The sequence below is a fragment of the Anser brachyrhynchus genome (genome assembly GCF_964034855.1).
Source record: "Anser brachyrhynchus genome assembly, chromosome: 9".
Taxonomy (NCBI): domain Eukaryota; kingdom Metazoa; phylum Chordata; class Aves; order Anseriformes; family Anatidae; genus Anser; species Anser brachyrhynchus.
The window spans coordinates 9,532,576-9,550,815 of record NC_137703.1 but is presented as its reverse complement, the minus strand read 5'-3'; the positions used below and the strand labels follow the sequence as shown (position 1 = coordinate 9,550,815).

General features: G+C 72.2%; 2 protein-coding genes across 11 annotated transcripts; one reads left to right on the top strand and one right to left on the bottom strand.

Annotated features, from left to right (window-relative positions):
• Positions 1-1,349: 1,349 nt before the first annotated feature.
• Positions 1,350-12,717, bottom strand: CHRD (chordin). 6 transcript variants are annotated; one of them, XM_080603789.1, is made up of 25 exons: positions 11,084-12,715; positions 10,030-10,357; positions 8,814-9,087; positions 8,344-8,447; positions 7,644-7,767; positions 7,204-7,350; positions 7,012-7,129; positions 6,158-6,254; positions 5,903-6,044; positions 5,683-5,823; positions 5,121-5,203; positions 4,886-5,033; positions 4,682-4,788; positions 4,479-4,595; positions 4,223-4,379; positions 3,896-4,137; positions 3,694-3,807; positions 3,251-3,451; positions 3,067-3,160; positions 2,852-2,908; positions 2,659-2,762; positions 2,415-2,517; positions 2,172-2,326; positions 1,937-2,030; positions 1,350-1,835 (listed from the first exon to the last, which is right to left on the bottom strand). In XM_080603789.1, exons 1-25 carry the CDS (start codon positions 12,199-12,201, stop codon positions 1,777-1,779), a joined length of 4,428 nt encoding a protein of 1,475 aa, XP_080459915.1. In that variant the 5' UTR covers positions 12,202-12,715; the 3' UTR covers positions 1,350-1,776. The 6 variants fall into 6 exon arrangements, with proteins under 6 accessions (XP_080459915.1, XP_080459914.1, XP_080459918.1 ...); XM_080603788.1 differs by having other exon boundaries at positions 7,644-7,770; positions 11,084-12,713; XM_080603792.1 differs by having other exon boundaries at positions 7,644-7,770; positions 10,030-10,311; positions 11,084-12,713.
• A 132-nt stretch (positions 12,718-12,849) lies between these two features.
• On the top strand, positions 12,850-18,211 carry THPO (thrombopoietin). 5 transcript variants are annotated; one of them, XM_080603704.1, is made up of 6 exons: positions 12,850-15,072; positions 15,700-16,148; positions 16,991-17,118; positions 17,211-17,356; positions 17,485-17,687; positions 17,790-18,211. In XM_080603704.1, exons 2-6 carry the CDS (start codon positions 16,109-16,111, stop codon positions 17,963-17,965), a joined length of 693 nt encoding a protein of 230 aa, XP_080459830.1. In that variant the 5' UTR covers positions 12,850-15,072; positions 15,700-16,108; the 3' UTR covers positions 17,966-18,211. The 5 variants fall into 5 exon arrangements, with proteins under 5 accessions (XP_080459830.1, XP_080459827.1, XP_080459828.1 ...); XM_080603702.1 differs by lacking the exon at positions 12,850-15,072 and having other exon boundaries at positions 15,093-15,907; positions 17,529-17,687; XM_080603700.1 differs by lacking the exon at positions 12,850-15,072 and having other exon boundaries at positions 15,093-15,907; positions 17,211-17,687.
• The last annotated feature ends 29 nt before the right edge of the window (positions 18,212-18,240 follow it).

Below are 18,240 nucleotides of genomic sequence, written 5' to 3'. Positions count from 1 at the left end.
CTGGGGTCCAGCCCCCAGCCCCATGGGGGGTCGGGGCTGGGGAGCAGAGTGCCCCCATGCCTTGGCATCGCCGGGGACGAAGCAGGGGGACCGGGGATGCCCGCAGGCTGCAGGCACCTCGAGGACCCGTCGGAGGCACCCAAGGGTGCAGGGAGCACGTCCTTACCGCGGCACCGCTCAGCGCCCCGGCGATGCCAGCCCGGGGAGGGGATCCTGGACTCCTCTCTTCGCTGCCGGACCCGCTGGGCAGCAGCAGCTCAGCCCTCTCCGGAGGGGCGCGCGGGCACAGCTTGGCACCGGCGCTCCTTGGGCGAGGCGCTCGGGCATGGCACGCCGGCTGCTGTCCCCCCGGGGGCCACCAACACCTCCGTCTCCCCCGCCGTGATGGGCTCAGGGGCAGCCGGGACAGGCGGCAGGGCCGAGCTCTCCCTGGTCCCCCTGGCACCGCATGGCACGCTCGGCAGGGACGGAGCCGTGGCACCGCGGGGCTGGCGGTGCGGGACCAGGACCGGGCTGGTCCTCGCTGCCACCGCTGCCACCTTCTGCTCTAACGCTGGCACCCTGAGCGCTGGGTGATGATGGCCAGGGCGGGCGCTGGGCTTTGCCAGGCTGGAAGGGGTCATTGCCGGACGCAGTTTGTGGCAGGGAGGGGATAAAATGGACGCCCCGCTCATTGCTGCCCCGCGCACGGAGTCCCCTCCTGGCTCGTCAGCTCCTGGCACTGCCCCGCGGCAACCGGGACGCGCATCCGGAGGGGAGCCCCGTGCCAGGACACGCGCTCTGCCCGCTGCCACCAGCGTGCCACCGCTGTGCCACAAGGTCACCACGGGTGCTGCCACCCTGCTGGACATGGCACGGGGAGCGGGACACCCAGCTCAGCACGTGCCGGCCCTGTATACCCCAGTGCCAGCCTCCTACTGCCCTACCCACATCCCAGTCCAGCCCAGTGTCACTCCTGTGCAGTCCCAGTACAGGCTAACACTGCCCACCCCGGCAGTGCTGTGCCAATACGACCCCGCGGTGGCCCAGCAGAGCCCTGTGGTACTTTCCCTGGCTTGGGCCCCTGGCCTGGCACCTTTGTGCCACCACGGGGGTGCTGGCACAGAGCACTGCGGGACCCCCAGGTGCTGCGCACACCCCGGCCACAGGCAGGGCTGGCATCGCATCCCCAACCCCACAAGGTGTGGTGCCACCCCACAGCCCCCATAGGTACCCCGTGCTCTGTCTCCGAAGCCCCATGTCCCCAAACAGATGGCACGTGTGCCCCCAAACCCAGCAAGCCCAGGGCCCGTGACTGTAGGACACACACAGAACCCGATGCCTGCCGCTGCCAGGATGACACGGAGGGGCCGGGGGGGGGCAATATCTCTGTTTTTAATAAATACATCGGGACCCCCGTCCCCATAAATTACATGACGAGTCCAGCCGAGCCGGGACGGGCGCAGCGAGACGGGGGCAGGAGGGATTTTACACTATGTACAAGGCGGGCACGGTGCCCGCTGCGCCCGCTGGCGGTTGGGGCTCACGGGTGGGGGGGCGCTGGGTGCCCCGACACCCCCGGCCCTGCCGCTGCCTGCCAGGGGGAGGGGGCAGGGCAGCCCCGGCACCGCGGCCGTGCCGGGAGGGGGTGCCCAGGCTGGGGGCTGGCCCCTGCCTCCCATCCCTGCTCCTCTGCGCCCCATCCCCGTCCCCCCAGGGGGGCGATGGGCCACAGGGGCTCCTCAGGACCACCCGGCATCGCTGCGTGCTCGCCCCGCTCCGGGCAACGGTCACTGCTTAGCGGCTCCACGTCTCCGCCGGGGCATCGGGCACCTTCTCCGGGGGGGTGTCCGGAGCTGCGGGGGGAAAACGGGGCTGAAAGAGGGGCAGGGAGGGTGCACAGAGGGGTCCTGGCTGGGGCTCGGCACCCGAGGGGGCGCACGCGGCGCACGCTCACCGCGGCACTTGGCGCAGCAGGGGTTGTCCCTCCTGGCGGGGCTGGCGCAGGCGGCCGGCGGGCACTCCTGGCGCTGGCAGTGCGTCTCCCCTGACTGCGGGGCAGGGACGGGGCTGAGGCGCGGGGGTCCCACGGTGCCAGCCCCAGGCCCCTCTCCCGCCTGTCCCCGAAGCGCTCAGGCTGGCACGGGGGCACCTCTGCGCCCCCGGAGTCGCCCGCGGGCCGGCACACTCACCACACACCAGCAGAGGATGCACTTCATCTCCCCGAAGGGCGGCACCGAGGGGTGCCAGCTCTCGTTGTTGAGGTACCAGCGGCGCCCGAAGCGGCAGGCGCGGGGCCCGTCCGCCTGCATGCTGTCGGCCAGCTCAGGGATGCTCTTCTCGGGGGCTGCGGGAGAGGGCACGGGGGGTGGCACAGGCACTGCCACACGGTGGTGGCATCGGGGGCGGGGGCGGGGGGGGGGGGCCGCACGTACCTGGGCACTGCTTGCAGCAGTCAGAGGGGCTGGCTCGTACCGGGTTGGCGCAGGTGAGGCGCGGGCACTGCACCTTCTCGCAGTGCACTTCGCCGGTGGTGCCCTGCGGGGAGCGTGCGGGGCTCACGGGGGCACCGGCACCAGGTGCTGCCCCTGCCCTGCTTCGAGCCCCGCCCCCCCCCCCAGCAGCTCACAGCACCCCTGGGTGCCAGGGTGGCTCTGCTGGGTGGGTGCCCGCGCTCACCTTGCAGGTGCAAATGGCACACTTGATGAGGCCGAAGGGGGGCACGACGGGGTGCCAGCGGGTGCCGGAGCCTCGCCACGTCTTGTCCCCATCGAAGTAGCAGCCTGCGGGAGGTGAGCACAGCACCCGTGGGATGGGCAAAGGGTGCCAGGGAGGCCGGGGCTGCCCCTCGCCCCGTGCCCCTGGGACTCACCCTCGCTACTGTCCCGTGCCCGCTCCAGCTTCAGCTCCTCCTGCTCCGTTTTCTTCTCTGCAAGGACGAGGGAGGGCATGAGGGGACGCAAAGGGTGCCAGCGGGAGAGGAAGGGAGAGGGACCACCCCACGTTGTACCCACGGGGGAATAGCTTTACCCACACATCCCACTTCTCCTCCAGCACTCCCCAGTAGCCCCCAGGAGCCCCCCGCACCTTCGCAGACGGGGCAGCACAGCTCCTCGGGGTGCACCTGGCGGCTGCAGTTGAGGGGCTGGCACAAGATGGGGTCACAGATCACCGTGCGCTTCTGGGGACAGCAGGGACGCGGCTCATTACGGGGGGGGCCACCGCCGACGGGTGCTCCCCCCGGCTCACCCCCCCCCCCCCCGGCCCGTACCTGGCAGCTGCAGACGGAGCACTTCTTGTCGTAGTCGGGTGCCCAGCGGGTGCCATGCGCCCGGTGCTGCCCCTCGAAGAAGCAGGAGTTGGGGTCCTTCTTCAGCTGCTCCGCGTCCCTGGCCTTGGAGCCCTCGGAGAGCTCGGCCTCCCCCGGGGCCAGGCGGGCCCCCCCTGCCTGGCACCGGTTGGGGATGTGCACCTGGGGGGCAGTGGCGGCAGGAGGGTTGGCACCGACGGGGACCCCGCTCACGGCTGGGGGGGGGCTGGTGGAGGAGGCACCCACGGCCACGGGCACGCCACGCCAGGCTGCTGGCACTGTGACACACTGTGTCCCCATCCTGTCCCCTTCCCAGCCCTCTCCAGGCAGTGTCACGCAGTTCGGGACCCTGGGGTCTGTTCCGTGCCCCCGGGGGGTGACGGGGATGTGCAGAGGGGACCTACCCATCCCCGCATCTCCCCGCGGGGGTGGGCTTTGGTGCTGACTTGCAGGAAGGCGGTGCCCTGGGCCAGGTGCTGCAGCAGGTCGGCGTCCAGATCCTTCACCACCCCCTGAGCCTGCCGGGGTGAGAGGGACACGGGGAGGTGAGGGCTGCCCGGGGCCCTGCGGCGGCACCGGGAGGTCCCCGCCGCATGCCCACCTCACCTCGGTGCCGTAGAAGCCCTTGAGCAGACGCTTGTGCTGGTGGGGCCGGGCGCCCAGCTCGCCCAGCTCGGCCACGCCGTGCAGGTGGGCGCTGACGGTGCCATCGGCCGGGCGGCCCAGCCCCGCCACGGCGATCTCGTAGTGCAGGTGGCAGTGCTCGTCCAGCGACAGCCAGGCGTGCCCCCCGGCCCCGCTGCCCACGGGGGGGGACACCAGCTGCCCCGCCAGCGGCACTGGCATCTCTGCGCACAGACGGGGGCGGTGGGAGGCGGTGGTAAGGGGGGGGGGGGCTGCCCTGCCGCCCCCTTGCCACCACCCCCTGGGTACCTGTGTAGCGAGCCAGGAGCCCGCTGTAGGGCAGGGAGATGACCTGGCCCCGCAGCTCGCCCTCCGCCCAGTCCTTGGTGGCCACGTTGAGGAAGAGCTCGTTCTGCAGCAGCATGTGGGCGTCGCGGGCGCTGGGGCTCTGCCAGGAGCCCTGGGCCTGAAGCGGGGGGGGGGAAGAGCACGCAGGTGGGGACAGGGACACAAGGCGCGAGCCTCCCCGCCGCCCCCGTGCCAGCCCCGCGCCGCCGGCGCTCACCAGCCCGTCCTTGTAGCTGGGCGTCATGTCGAAGAGCACGTTCCTCTTGTTCTTCCTCCGGGGTTTGGTCTCCAGCGTGACGCCCACCACCTCGCTGGCCGTGCCCACCACCCGCACCTGCGGGCGGGGTGCCGAGGGGCAGCGGCGGGGGGCACCCCCGGGAGGCGGAGGCGCGCAGCCAGCGCGGCGCCCGTGCCCCTTACCTGGTACTGCAGCGTGCCGTTCTCGTGCAGAGCCAGCTTGGCCGAGCCCACGGCCCCCGTCTTGGTCGGCGGCAAGGCGTCCGCCCCGCACAGCACGCTTTGGATGGCTTGAACCCGGGGAGAGAGGAGCGGGGGGGCGGTGAGGGGGTGAGGTTGGGGAGGGGGGCACAGCCACCCCCCACGCCCCAGGGTGCCCGTGCTCACTGTCACAGCTGCGGCGGGTGGTGATGGTGCCGGCCAGCTGGCGCGCGTGCCGGCCCTCCGTCTCGGCCACGATGCGGAGCTGCCCCTGCACCAGCCACTGCAGCTCGCGGGCAGAGAGGTCGCTCAGCACCTCGGCGAAGTCGGGGTCCTGGGGGGGGGGGGGCACAGTGCCGCGGCTCAGCCCTGACCCCAGGGCTGCCGGTGTGCCGGAGGAGGCGGGCGGGGACGGCTGTACCTCCACGGTGATGTTGGCGCGGACCTCCCGCAGCGTCCGGTCCTGGTGCAGGATGCGGACCCGCAGCGGCACCCAGGGGAGTTCTGGGCATGGCAGAGAGTTGGGCCCATGGGGGGCTTGGGGGGGCCGGGCCAGGGGCTGCGCCCACTGCTGCTCAGCCCCCCCAAACCCACCCCTCTGTACCCACTGCTCCCCAAACCCCTAAACCTGACCCCCCCCTTCCTTGCTGCACGCCCCGACCCATGCCCACAACTTGACCCACACCATACCCCCCTTACGCCCCCCATCCTTGCACAACCCCCCTCCACAGCCCCCCTCCCAACCCCCATGCCCCATGTACCCCAAAACCCTCAGCCCCCCACTCCTATACATCCCGCTGCCCCAAATTCTCCCCCCAGCCCATTCACACCCCAACTCACACCCAGCCCCTGCACGCTCCCGGACCCATGCCACGCACAGCCCCTGCACCCATCCTGACCCCACAGAGGCTGCCCCACGCACCCCAAACCACGCACCCCCTGCGCCGCCCCCCACCCTGCAGGGTGCCCGTGCCCACCCTCACCCCTGGCGCCGGGCTCCAGCAGCCCGCGGGCCATGAGGATGAAGTGCAGGTTGTTCTCGGCGTCGCTCAGCGTCAGCATGGCCATGCCCCCGGCTCCCAGGTGCGTGGGGTCCGATGAGGTCAGGATGGCACCGAATGTCTCTGAGCGGGGAGAGGGGCGTGAGGGGCACCCCGGTGGGCACCCGCGTTGGTGGGGAGGGCGCAAGGGGTCCAGCCTTACCTGCGAAGAGCGCCCGGTGCTTGAGGATGTGCCCGTGGACCTCTCCGGAGGGCTGCGCGCGGGTGACGAGGGAGACGCGGAGCTGCTCCCCGCGCAGCAGCTGGATGTTGGCCTTGGACACCGTCCGCCACATCCCGCAGAGCTGCGGGCAAGGAAGGGCTGGGCAGGGGCCGGGGGCACCGTGCTCCCAGGCAGGGGGGGGCCACAATCGGGGCGTTTTGCCCCCCCCCCCCCGTGCCCTCCCTCCCCTCTCACCATGCCGTCCTCAGGGGCCGCGCTCTTCTGCACGGGGTGCTCGAACAGCACGTTGCCCTCGGGGTCGCTGAAACGCACCCGGCTCGGCCTCCCCAGCCTGCGGGCACCGAGGGGGTGAGCGGAGACCCCCCCTCACCCCCCGGCTCCCCTCCCCTGGGCACCAGCACCCGGGGTGGCCCAAAGCTCGCCTGGGTCCCTTGGGGTCCCTGTGCCCCGGAGCGGAGCCGGGCTGGCACCGCGCAGGAGGGGGTCCCCGCTCGGGAAGACGGTGGGGCCGGACCCGCGGGGAGCCGAGCGGTCGGCCCGGCTGTAAATTAGGAGCATTTTCGGCTCCATTTGGCTCCCCCGGTCGGAGCTGGAAATTAGTCACCACTTTACTATGCAAAAGGGGCCTGGAAGCGAGGAAGAGCTGAAGAAACCGGAGCGGGAAGGAGGGAGGGAAGAGAGAGAAGAGGCTCAGCCGCCGCCAGCGGGCAGCCGGGGAGGGCACGGTGGGGATCTGGGGCCCCGTCGGCAGCGCCCTGCCAGTGCCCGCGAGCGGGGGCACGGGGCTGCCCGGCGCCTCTGCCCCGCTGTGCCCACGTCCCCCGGCCCTGGAGCCGGTCCCGGTGCCGTTTGTTTGCGCTCCAGCCCTGGAGGCGAAGGGGTGAGGCCGTGCCGGCACCGCGCCGAAATGCCAGCTGCCCGCCCGCGCCGCCGGACCCCCGGCACGTCGCCCCCCCTCCCCAAATCTCTCCCCACCACCACCCCGCCAAGGCGAGGCCGTGACACCGCAGGGGGTATCGGGGGGGGGGGGGAAACTGAGGCACGAGCACACCTGCACCCCCCGTGTTCATGGCACGGGCGGGACTCACCGCTCGTAGCTGATGGAGAAGAGCAGGTAGGAGCGCAGGAGGGTGAAGCGAGCCTTGGCCACCGCGCTGGACGTGGGGTGCCACGGCTCGGGGCCGCTCGTCAGCAGGGCCACGAATTCTGGGGCGGGGGAAAGGTGGTCGTGGAGGGACCGTGGGGACGCCCCGTGTCCCCGCTGCCTGCCCGGGGCTCACCTGTGCGGGCGTCGTCGCGGGCCAGGCCCTCGGAGCTGAGGTAGGAGCGGTCATTGTAGGGCTTGTCCAGCTCGTCCTCCTTGTCCTGGAAGTACTCGAAGGTGTCGAAGGGGGGCTCGGCGCTCTTCTCCGGGGGGCCTGGCAAGGCTGCCATGGGGTGGGCACAGCGGGGAGGTGATTGCACCAGGCTGCTTGCGGTAAAGCTAAATTCCCCCCTCCCGAAATAAACCCCAAAACAGGGCTGTGCGCTGGGGGCACGCAGCTGGGCAGACAGCACGTTCAGCCCCGTGCGCCCTCTGTGCGCCCCTGCCCAGCACCTCATGGGCACCCCGCGGGCACAGGCAACCCCGATAACAAGCAGCCCCTTCCCCTGAGCGGGGTGAGGGGGTGCCCAGCGTCCCCTCTCCTGGGTGGCAGCGCCCCGCGGGGGCTGCGCTCACCTTTGGGGCAGGTGTGGCAGCAGTGCCCGGGCAGCAGCGTGGCGCGGGGGCAGGCGGGCACGGGGCAGTCCTGCTTCATGTTCTTGCAGTTCACTTTTCCCGCTGCCTTCCCTCGGCGGTTCCTCTGCTGGGGGGGGGGGGGGGCAGAGCCGTGCCGAGCCGTGCCAGGCACGCGGGCGACCCAAACACCCAAATTCCCCTCGGGTGGCACAGCGGAGGGCACCAGTGCTCCCCCGGCACAGCCCGGCTCCCCCAGCCTATCTGGAGCCCCCCCGGACACCTTGCGCAGCCCCCAGCTGCCTGTACCGCAGCCAAGCCCCGGCCCCCCCCCTGCTCCCCCCCCCCCGGCCCCCATCCCCCTGCCCAGCTGTGCGCGGCCCCTCCAGCCTCGGGGGGCTGCTGGAGGGGGGGGGGGCCGGGGGCCGTCCTGAGGAGGGGAAGGAGAAGGAAGGCTGATCCTTTAAGCCCCCCCCCCCCTCCCCTTCTCCTCCCCCCTGCCCCCCGGGGGGGGGGACACCCAGGTGTCAGGCTGGCTGGAGGAATCCCCGCTCGCTTTCCATGGACGGAGAGGGGGTGGGGGGGGGCTACGGGCTGAAGGGGGCGATCCCCCCCGCTCCCAGCCCCCTCCCCAGCAGGGCCCCATCCCGGGGGGGTCTCCGCCGTGTGCGGCACGGGGTGGGGGGCGGGGGGGGGCACTCACCGGCTCGCAGTGGCAGATCACGCAGCGCATCACCCCGAAGGGCTCCCCCAGGTCCGGGTGCCACGTCTCGTCCAGGGCGTAGAAATGCCCCCCGAAGGCGCAGCCTGCGGACACCCCCCCGCCAAATCCATCCCACCCCCCCACCGAAACAAAACCAAGTCACCTCCGGGCCGCGGGCACCCCCCTGCCGCAGCCCCGCGGGGCGGACAGCGGCCGGCACCGCCCCGCCGTGCCCGGTCCCGGCTCCCGCAGCCCGGGGGTCCCGGCGGAGACCCGGCACCGGGGGGGGGACACCGGACCCCTGGGGTGCAAGACGAGGGGGTGCACGAAGGGGGGAGCACGAAGGGGTTGCGAGGAGAGGGGCTGCAAGGAGAGGGCTGCGAGGGAAAGGGTTTGCATGCGCCGGGGGCGCACGGGAAGGGAGGGGAGGGGGGGTGGCGAGGAAAGGGGGCGCACGGAGGGGGTCCTACCTGCCGCCCCCCCGGGGGGCAGCGGCTCGGTGTCGGGCCGGATGGGCAGGGCGAGCTTGGGGCGGGCGGCTCGGGCGGGCAGGGCGAGCAGGGCGAGCAGCAGCAGCAGCGGGGCGGCGCGCATGGTGCCGGCCGGCCGGGGGGACCGGGGGGCCGGGGGCGGGGAGGGGGGGCCGGCCGCTGCCTGCCGCTGCCGCCGCCGCCGCCTCTGCCCGGCTGCCGGCCCCGGCCCCGCTTTATAGGCGGCGGCATGGGCAAGCGGGAGCTGCGAGCCCTGTGCAAACAAAGGGCCGCTAATGAGGCGCAGGCAGCGGCCGGCCGGGGGGGGGACGCGCCCCCGCTGCGCTTTGCCCCCCCACAAGCCCAGCCGCCTTCCCCCCCCCCCCATCCCCCGGCCCCGGCCCCGGGTCGTTCTGGGGAGCCCCGGTGGCTGTAGCTGCTCCCGTGGGTATTGGGGTGACGCCTGGCATGGGGCGTCCTGGGGAGCCCCCCCCCACCAGCCGGTGATGCTGCCCCTCCTCGGAATGGGGAGCCCCCGGGTGTGGGTGTTTTGGGGAGACCCCCCCCCCGGTTTGCCCCCCCCCCCCCCGAGGCACGGGGCACCCCTGGGCATGGGGCATCCCTGGGAACCCCCCCATCCATTGACCCCTTCCCCGGGCACGGGGTGTCCTGGGGAGCCCCCCACTCACACGACAACCCCCGGGCACGGGGTACCATGCCTTCACCCCCATGGCGTGCTGGGGACCCCCCCCGATCCACCCAACACCCACCAGGACACTGTAGGACAACCCCCCCCCCCCCAAGGATTTGGGGTATCCCTAAGCACTGGGCATCCTGGGTGTGCCCCCATCCACGTGCCGCCCTCCCCCAGGACACGTGGCCCCTGGGAGCCCCCCACACACACACAGCCCCCTTGGCATTTGCAGGGCACCCCCGTTACAATGCCCCCCCCCATATTCTCCCCTGGCATGGGGCATCTGTGGGCATGGGGCATCCCGGGGACCCCTCCGTCCACTCCACCCCCCCCAGGCCACTTGGGACCCCCGGGACATGGGGCACCGCAGGGCACCATCCATCTGCACAGGCCCCCGTGGCGCACGCACCCCCTGAAGCCCACCCCTCCCAGCCCACCCCCAGGGCATACAGACCCCCCCCATCCACTCCGTGTTGTCCCCCAAACCCACCCCACACCCTGCAGTGCCAGAACAACACGCACCCCACAATTTGGGGTGCCCTCGGCCTCCCCACATCCCTCCGGCTGCTGCTGGGCAGAGGAAGGTCCCGGAGCGGGACCCCAGGACCCTGCCCACCGGTGGCAGAGGCTGGGGGGGGACAGGAGCCCGGACACTCGGGGTCCCTTGCCCAGGGAGGGCAGTGGGGACGTGGGGTGGAGGCTGGCAGAGCAGCACCCGGCCCCGATCCTGCTCTTCACCCGCATGTGCCCGGGCTGGCGAGGGTGGCGGCGGCGGCGGGCAGGTAGCAGACACCATGGAAAGGCCTGGGGAGACATCGTCCGGCTGGGGAAACTGAGGCACGGGGCACGTCTGTGGGGTGTGGGGGGTAGGGGTTGGGGGCAGCGGGTGCCACCCATGTGCCCCCCCCCGCCGGGGGACGGTGGCAGGGAGGGGAGCCGGGTGCCGGGTGCGTGGCGGGCGGGCGCCCGGGGAGGGGGAGGCGGGCGTGGAGGGGAGGAGGGGGAAGCGCGGGGCTGCCAAAATCAACTCTCGGCGGTACAAACACCCGGCCAGCTGCACGGTGTAGCCAGGGAAACACGGCACAGCTGGAACACAACAGGCCCCTACCTCCCCAGAAGGCTCCTCCTGGGCCTCCCCCCAGGCCCTATGAGCGGCTGGGGGGGGGGGGGCTGCAGTCCCCTGCCCCATGCCCCTGCTGCCAAGGTGCCCCAACCTTGGCTCGCCCACGGCCACCCCGTCCCCTTCCCCACCCCGGCTCGTCGCTCCCCCGTCTCCCACTGTGCCGGGCACCTCTCCGGGGGGGGGGACGTGGGGGCCTGGCCATGCCCAGGAGCTGCCCCGTGGCAGGAGCTGGCCCTGGCATGAGGCCGCGAGGAGCAGCGGGGTTTCCCCGTTGGGACAGCCCGCCGGCACCCCCGGGGCTGGGACACCGCCAGGGTCCCGGGCATCCCGTGGGCACGCCGAGCCCAACGCCCCGCCACGCTCACCGGGCCCTTCTGCGAGCGGGGACCGTGCCCGGCAGCCTGGCACCCTCGTCCCCGTGCCCTCCCCGCTGTCCCCGCCGGTGCCACCGACCTGTCCCCGCTCCTCTCTCCCGGCGTCCCCGCCGGCCCGGGATCCGGCGGCAGGGGAGGGCTGGGGTCTGCGCGGCCGTGCCAGCCTCGCCGCCCGGTGCCCGCTGCGGTGGCGGCGGCGGCGGCCCAGGGGGACGGCGGGGCGCGAGCGGGGCTGAGCGGGGAGGAGGCGGGCGATGGCTCCCGGCCGCCCCGCCGGTGCCAGGAATCCGGCGCTGGCTCCGCGCACCCAGAGCTCGTCACAGTCTCCTGGCTCGGCCGCGGGGATGTGGGGAAGCGGCGGGGGAAGCTCCCTCCCCTTTCCCGGGAAGGAAGGAAAGCCGGGGAAGCTGCGGCCTTGGCATGGGGGAAACTGAGGCACGGGGAGGGGAAGAGGGCGGCGAGGCAGCCCCGGCAGCGCCAGGCTGGAGTTGGGGCTGCACAAAGCAGGGCTGGAGGGTGGGGGGCATCCCTGCCTGGGGAGGGGGCATCGCTGCTGCAGTGGGGGCACAGGGGCTGGGAGGGAGCAGAGGTGGGGTGACAGAGGGCAGATGCCCCCATCACGCCCGGGCATCGCTCATCCCCGGTCCTGCGTGCCCCTGGAAAAGCCAGGGGTGCCCCAGCCCGAGGGACAGCGGGTGCCCCGGGGGTCCCTGCGCTTGCAGGGCGGGGGCGGCTCTGGGAAACGGTCCCGGTGCCCCCAGCTGGCTCCCAGCGCCCCACATGTGCTGGGAGCGCCCTGCACAAAGGCGGCTCTGAGGCACTCCGGAGCCGGGCCTGGCGCTGGCGCAGCCCCAACGGGGCCACCGGCTGCGGGCAGCTGGAGCCACACGGGGATGGAGCCGGCCGGCAGCGGGCAGCCCTGGGCACCCCGAGCCATCCCGTGCCCCCCGTGCCACCACAGCCCCTCCGCCTGGAGCAGGTGCCCGGCCCCGTGGCCCCGTGGCATTGGGGTGCCCCTTTGGCACAGCGGGGATGGGACACCCCAACAGCGCCGCCGCCGCCGCTCCCCTGCACCCCAAAATGCTGGGTGGGCTCCGTGGGCTCGGTGGGCACTTGCCCTGCCCGCGGTGAGGGTGGCGTGGAGGGGCTGCTGTCCCCTCCCGTCCTGTCCCCGCTGCCCAACGGTGGCGGGGCCATCCCGCGCCTGGCTTCGGGGCGGCGGCGGCCCGTGCCAGCGCTGCTGCCCCACGCAGCTCCCTATTGTCTGGCCTCATTAGCCGCTGTCTGCTCCGGGCTTTGAACATGAGCCGGGCTCGGGGCGGCAGGAAGGAGCCTCTTCTCCCCGGGGATGGGGTCGAGGCAAAACCGCACGCCCCGGCCCCTTCCCACGGCCTCCCTCTGCCTCTCGGGCACCCTGGCACCGCCAGCCTCGTCCCCGTGCCATAAACGGGGGGCCCAGGCCCAAGCGGAGCCGGAGAGGCGCGGGGGCTCCCCCAGTCCCCCCCCAAAAAAAAGCCCCCCTGCCCAGCGCGGGGCACCGAGGTGCCGTGGCCTCCCCAAAGCCCTGTGCCGAACGCGGCTTGCCCCGTGACTAATCCCCCCCGGCCCTGCACACACGCGGCGGGGCGAGGGGGGGGGGGGGGCTGTCGTAATGGGTGGAAATATCTCATAATTCACGTTGGACACGGGGATTACAGCCGTTCCGGCAATATTTGCACAACTGGCAGGCGGCTCGCAGGGCTGGGCCGCCCCAGACGAAGGCAAGGGGTGGGGGGTGGGGGGCAGCTGGGGGTGGAAGGGGTTTTGGGGGTGGCAGGTAACGGGGGGGGGGATGCAGCTGGGGGACATGATGTTGGGGGGGGGGGGGGGGAGCGGCTGCTTTTCGTCTCCAAACACATGGAGTTTATTACGGACTGCGTGTTCCCGGCATGGCGGGGATGGCTGGGGCTCTCTGCCCCTCCTCGCCTCCATCCCGGCTGCGGCAGCAGGCACGGCTCGGGGGCCAGGAGGCAGGCAGCAGCCCCGGGACACCCCAAAACACCCCGAGACACCCCAACACACCAGCCCACTTGGGGCCATGCCGTGCCCAGGGCACCGCGCCCGCTGCCAGCACCCCGCAGCTGCACCGAGCTCCCTGCCCGCGGGGGCACCCAAAGGTGCCGGCGTCCCCCGTGCCCCCCGCACCGCAAATTCCCCCTGCCCAAAAGCCTCGCGGGGCGACCCCTGCGGGGGGCACGCGGGGCACGGGGCGGGGGGGGCTTGTTTGGCATGGGGATTAGCACGCTCCCAGAGCGATGGTGGTCTCCCCCCCCCCCACACCGGACATGCAGGCAAATATTTGTGCCCAGACTTCGCAGGACGGCGAGAAGGAATTTCATTCTTGCGCCCACCTGCGGCTCGGCCGCCTGGCATTAACCCCTTCGCCGCCCCGCGGGACGGATGCCGGGGGGGCGAGGTGCCCTCCTGGTGTCCCCCCCCGACCCCAGCCAGCACCGGGGACAGCCGGGCAAGGAGCGGGATGGGGCACGGGGGCAGCGGTGGCCGCCGATGGGGCGAGCGTGGCCGGGTTGGTGATGGCTCGGGGCGCGCCCACGGCAGCGCTGATGCTCATGGGGGGCACTGCCCTGTTTGTCCCGGCACCCCCCCTTGCCGGGCACCCCCTGCGCGGTGCCAGGCAGGGCCCGTGGGCACGGGGAAATGGGGGGAAAAAGCGTGCCAGCACCCCCCGTGCTGTGTTATCCCGGCCGAGGGCCCTTTGCAGCACCGCCACCGTCCACAAGCGCTCCCGTGGGAGCGGGGCGGGGGGCACGGGGCGCTCTGTTTGCCCACGGATGTTTATTGGCAATTTGCAAATGTAAAACGGGGCCCGAGGGGGCTGAGCTGCCTGGGCTGGGGGGGGGGGGCGCAGGGCCTGCCCGCATGCAGAGTGCCACCCGCCCCGATCCCCCGGTGTCCCCAGCCCTGTCCCCACCGCGGCCCCGGCCCTCTCCCCCCGGCCCCGGGGCCAGCTGGGCCCTGAGCAAACGGGGGCTGTTTGCTCACGCCGGGATTAGCCGCTCCCTTTGTTCCTTTGACTTTCTCCTCCCTTTATGCTGGGCTCTTTTATGGGGGCTTCAAAGGGGGCTCGGACCCCCCTCCCTGCCCAGGAAGCCCAGGTTTGCTTCCCATGTCCCCCCCCCCCCCTTTCCTTGTGCCGACATCCTGCGGGTGCCCAGCGGGCACACCTGGGTGGCCTGGGGGTGGGGGGGTGGGGGGGGACAGCGGCTGCGCCACCCACCTGGGACCCCCACCCCGGCCACCTGGCACCTCCGGCCGCCCTTGGCACCTTGGCGGAGTGGGTGCGAACGGCTGCCCCCGCGGCGGGATTGCCGGCACTTTGCACCCCGTAAGGAGAGGTGGGAAACTCGGCGCTGGGATCCGGCCAGCTGCAGGGCCCGGAGCCCCCCCGCCGGCACCTGGGGGTCCCCCCGCATCCCCCAGGCAGGGGCAGCAAACACCAGCAGCGCCCCTTCCAGCAGCAAAGAACCGGCTGCTGGCGTGGCTGAAAAGAAGCATTTTGGGGGCAGAGGAACGGTTTTAGGCACCTCGGGGTGCCCCGGTGTCCGTACCCCAAACTAGCAGGTTTGCACCCAGAACCAGCCACCACGCAATCTCCCCGACGGGTTCGTTTAGCTCATTATGAAGGCAAGGACTGACCCCGGGGCACTGCAGCTCTCCGGCACGCCATCGTGAAGGGCTTCGTACCCGGAGAGGGATGGGGATGGGGGTACGGCAGGGACCGGGGTAAGGCGGGGACCGGGGTATGGCGGACCGGGGTACCCCAGGGACTGGTACGGGACCAGCAGCGGGATCGTGGCCAGCGCTGGCCCAGGGGCCGAGCGTGCCAGCAGGGCGCGTTTGCAGCCCGTCACGTCCGCAGAGACGGGGCACGGCCGTGCGGGAGAAGCCCAGCGGTGCTTGACCCCGCTGCTCGCCGCTCCGCTCTCCGGCCGCCGTGCCCGAGCCGCGCTGCCAGCGCCGTCCCTGGAGCCGCGGGGCTGCCGGAGCCCATCGGGACCCCACCAAAAGGTGGGCTGCCAGGTGGGGAGGCCGAGAGGGGCAGGGGGCAGGCGGCGGGGCCGGGGTGTTTACTCTGGCTGCTGTCACCCGGCCAGGCGCTGCCGGGAACCGCGGGGACGGGTGGGAACGCGCGGAGCGGGGCTGGGAGCAGGCTGCCCTGAGCCAGATGAGGGGAGAAGGAGGATGTTGGGGGGGGTGGAGGGGGTCCTGAATGGTGGGGGCGAATGTGGGGGGCTGCGTGAGCACGGCCTGCATGGGGGATACGAGCGCGCAACCTGATGTGTGCCACGGGAAGTGCGCATGTTTGAGTGCACGTGGTTACGTGGGCGCAGGGGTGTGCGTGCCTGTCTTCCCCAGAAAATCCCCCTGTGGGCCAAGCCCCAGGCCCCCGTGCCCCATCACCCTCCCCAGCTTGCAGGGGTCCCCGTGTGCCGCAGCCCCGCCGGGGATCTCCACCTCCCTCAGCCCCTCAGGGGGATGGAGCACACCGCCGGGCCATGGCCACGGGGATGGGGCCCGCACCCAGTGAAGGGTTTTTGGGTGCCTGGCTGCTTCAGCAGGGAGCGGGACCCACCTGGGCTGATGGCCCCTTGGGCCACCAGGCAAAGAGAGCCACCGACACCATCTCTCCTGCAGGTACCAGGGCCACCTTCATCCCCAGGACGGGCAGAGCTGAGGCACCCAGTGCCACCATCCCGGTGCAGTGCGCTCGGGCCCAGGGCAGGGGGCAGGTGAGGAGCCCCGAGGGCGCCCGGGGACGCCCTTCCCGGTCCCAGAGCCAAGAGAGGAAACGGCCGGAGGCAGGAAGCCGTCCACGGGGCCCCTGGAGCGTTTTTACTCGAAGGTCAGCAGCGACACAACAGGAAATCACTCTGCCTCGGCACGGCGGCCGGGCCGGAGAGCCGTGCCGTGCCGCGCCGCCCGAGGGGTGCTCCCGGCGCCCGGCCCCCCCCGTCCCGGCCGCTCGCGGGGAGCCCGCACCACAGCTGCCCTCCATGGAAGGGGGACGGGAGCCGGGGAGCAGCCGCTGGCCCCAGGGTGGAAGATGCAGGGCCGAAGCCCCCAGGCGAGCATGGAGCTGAACAGTGAGTGCGCGGCGAGCGGGGGCGAGTGGGAAGGGGCAGCGCTGCGGCACCGCGCCCACGTGGCCCAGGACACCCCGGCACGGGCACCCCAGGAGAGGGGCACGGCCCTCGTGTCACCCGTTGGCAGCAAGCAAACACCGCAGCGAGGGGGGGGGGGGGTCTGGTGTGGTTGGACCTGGTCACCAAAAGCGCCCGGGCATCTCACGGAGTCCGGCCTCAAGTGGGCGGCGGTGACACCGAGGGCTTTTGGGGACAGGTGCAGAGCCGAGGTGGGCAGCAGGCAGGGCCCCAGGTGGGTGCACAGCAGATTTTGGAGGTCACTGGCGCGGCACGGGGCACAGAGGCCACCCGGGAGAGGGGTGCCCGGGGCAGCGGTGTGCCGGCGGCGCTGGGGAGGCTGCGTGGCAGGAGAGCCCTTTGGCTGCAGCAGCAGCGAGGAGCCGCCACGCGCGGCCGGAGGCTGCAGGCAGGGATTCCCCGAAGCGCACGTGATGCCTGGAGCTGCTCCTGGCACAAACTCCCGACAGGAGGGCCTGTGCTGGGAACGCAGCTCGGCTCCCTGCCTGTTTCCCAGGCTGGAGCGGAGCCTAAAAGCCAGCACCAACACTTGTCACATTCTCCCCCCTCCTCCCGCGCGGCTGGGAACTCCCGGCTCTCCCCGGCCAGCACCGAGCCCTTGGGCAGAGGTGGGACACGGGGCCCCTCTCCCCCTCCGTGGGGCAGAGCACCACGACCTCCTCAGGCCCCCAGAGCTCCCACCACGGGGCAGCCCACGCCAGCACCAGCAGCTAGGGCTGCTCGGGGGGGCCGGGAGCCCACGGGTTACCCCCTTCTCCCCCCAGGACTGCTCCTCCTCACATCCTTCCTCCTGCACGTCAAAGAGGGCCGTGCCAGCCCCGCGCGGCTGGTCTGCGACACCAGGCTCATCCAGAAGTACATTGGGGAGGCCAAGGACATGGAGAAGAAAGCGGTGAGGAGCCGACGCCCCCCAAAAACCCGGTGCCGGGCAGGGCTGGGCGCAGCTCCCGGCCCCTCACCACAGCATCTCCTCTGCCCTGACAGAACCAGTGCCAAGCTCCGTCTACGCTCAGCTCCCCCGTGGCGCTGCCCCCAGTGGACATCAAAATCACGCAGTGGAAAACCAAATCGGTGAGGAGGGCTGGGAGGATGGTCCTGGGGTGCCCGTGGGACTGGAGCAGGACCCCAGGGTAAGCACAGGGCACCAAAAAACCCTGCACGAGGCTGCTTGCGGGTGCACCTGGTGGCACGCGGGGGCATCAGGGCGAGGGCCCATCCACACAGAGAGCGGGCGTAGGAACAAAGGGGGGGCCCCCAGCCCCTGTGCCAGCAGGGTCAGCGCGCTCCCTGCCTGCTCCCCAGAACGAGACCAAGCAGCGCGAGATCCTCTGCGACCTGGCGCTGCTGGTGGGCGCCGTGAAGGGGGCGCAGAGCCAGGAGAGCCAGGAGTGCTGGGCCGGGCAGCTGAAGCAGCTCTACCGCCACGCCGAGTTCTTCCTCCGGCTCCTGCAGACCTGGGAGGTGAGAGCTCCCCGCCCCGGCACAGGCAGGGGCAGCGCCGGGCTGAGCACGGTGCCGTTTGTGACCCCTCTGTCCCCCCCCTCCCCCCTTCTCGCCCCCCAGGAAGAGCCCTGGGAGCCGGGCTGCTCCCCGGGCTCCAAGGAGATCAACACGGCCGTGATCTTCCTCGCCTACCAAAGGCTGCTGCAGGGCAAGCTGCGCTTCTTCTTCCACGACCTGGCCAAGGACTTGTGCGACCGAGGCCAGGGGGGCGGCAGGGACCCCCCCGCCGGGCCTGAAGCTGCGTGGGGGGCTCAGCACTGACCGGGGGGGGGGCAGAGCAATCCTGCAGGACGCTGAGCTGTGCTCCGGGTGCCCAGGAACGTGCCCCCGGGGAAAGGGTCGGCTCCTTTTCCACAAGCCTTCAGCTACCACGTGGCCCCCACCCAGGGGTCAAACCCAGCCCTGGCTGCGCCCCGCCAGGCACGGGCTTCGCTCCCACCAGACTGTGAACGCCTTCCGATTAAAGACCTTATTTTTCTAAAGGGTTGTGCGCCTCCTCCTCTGCCCCCTG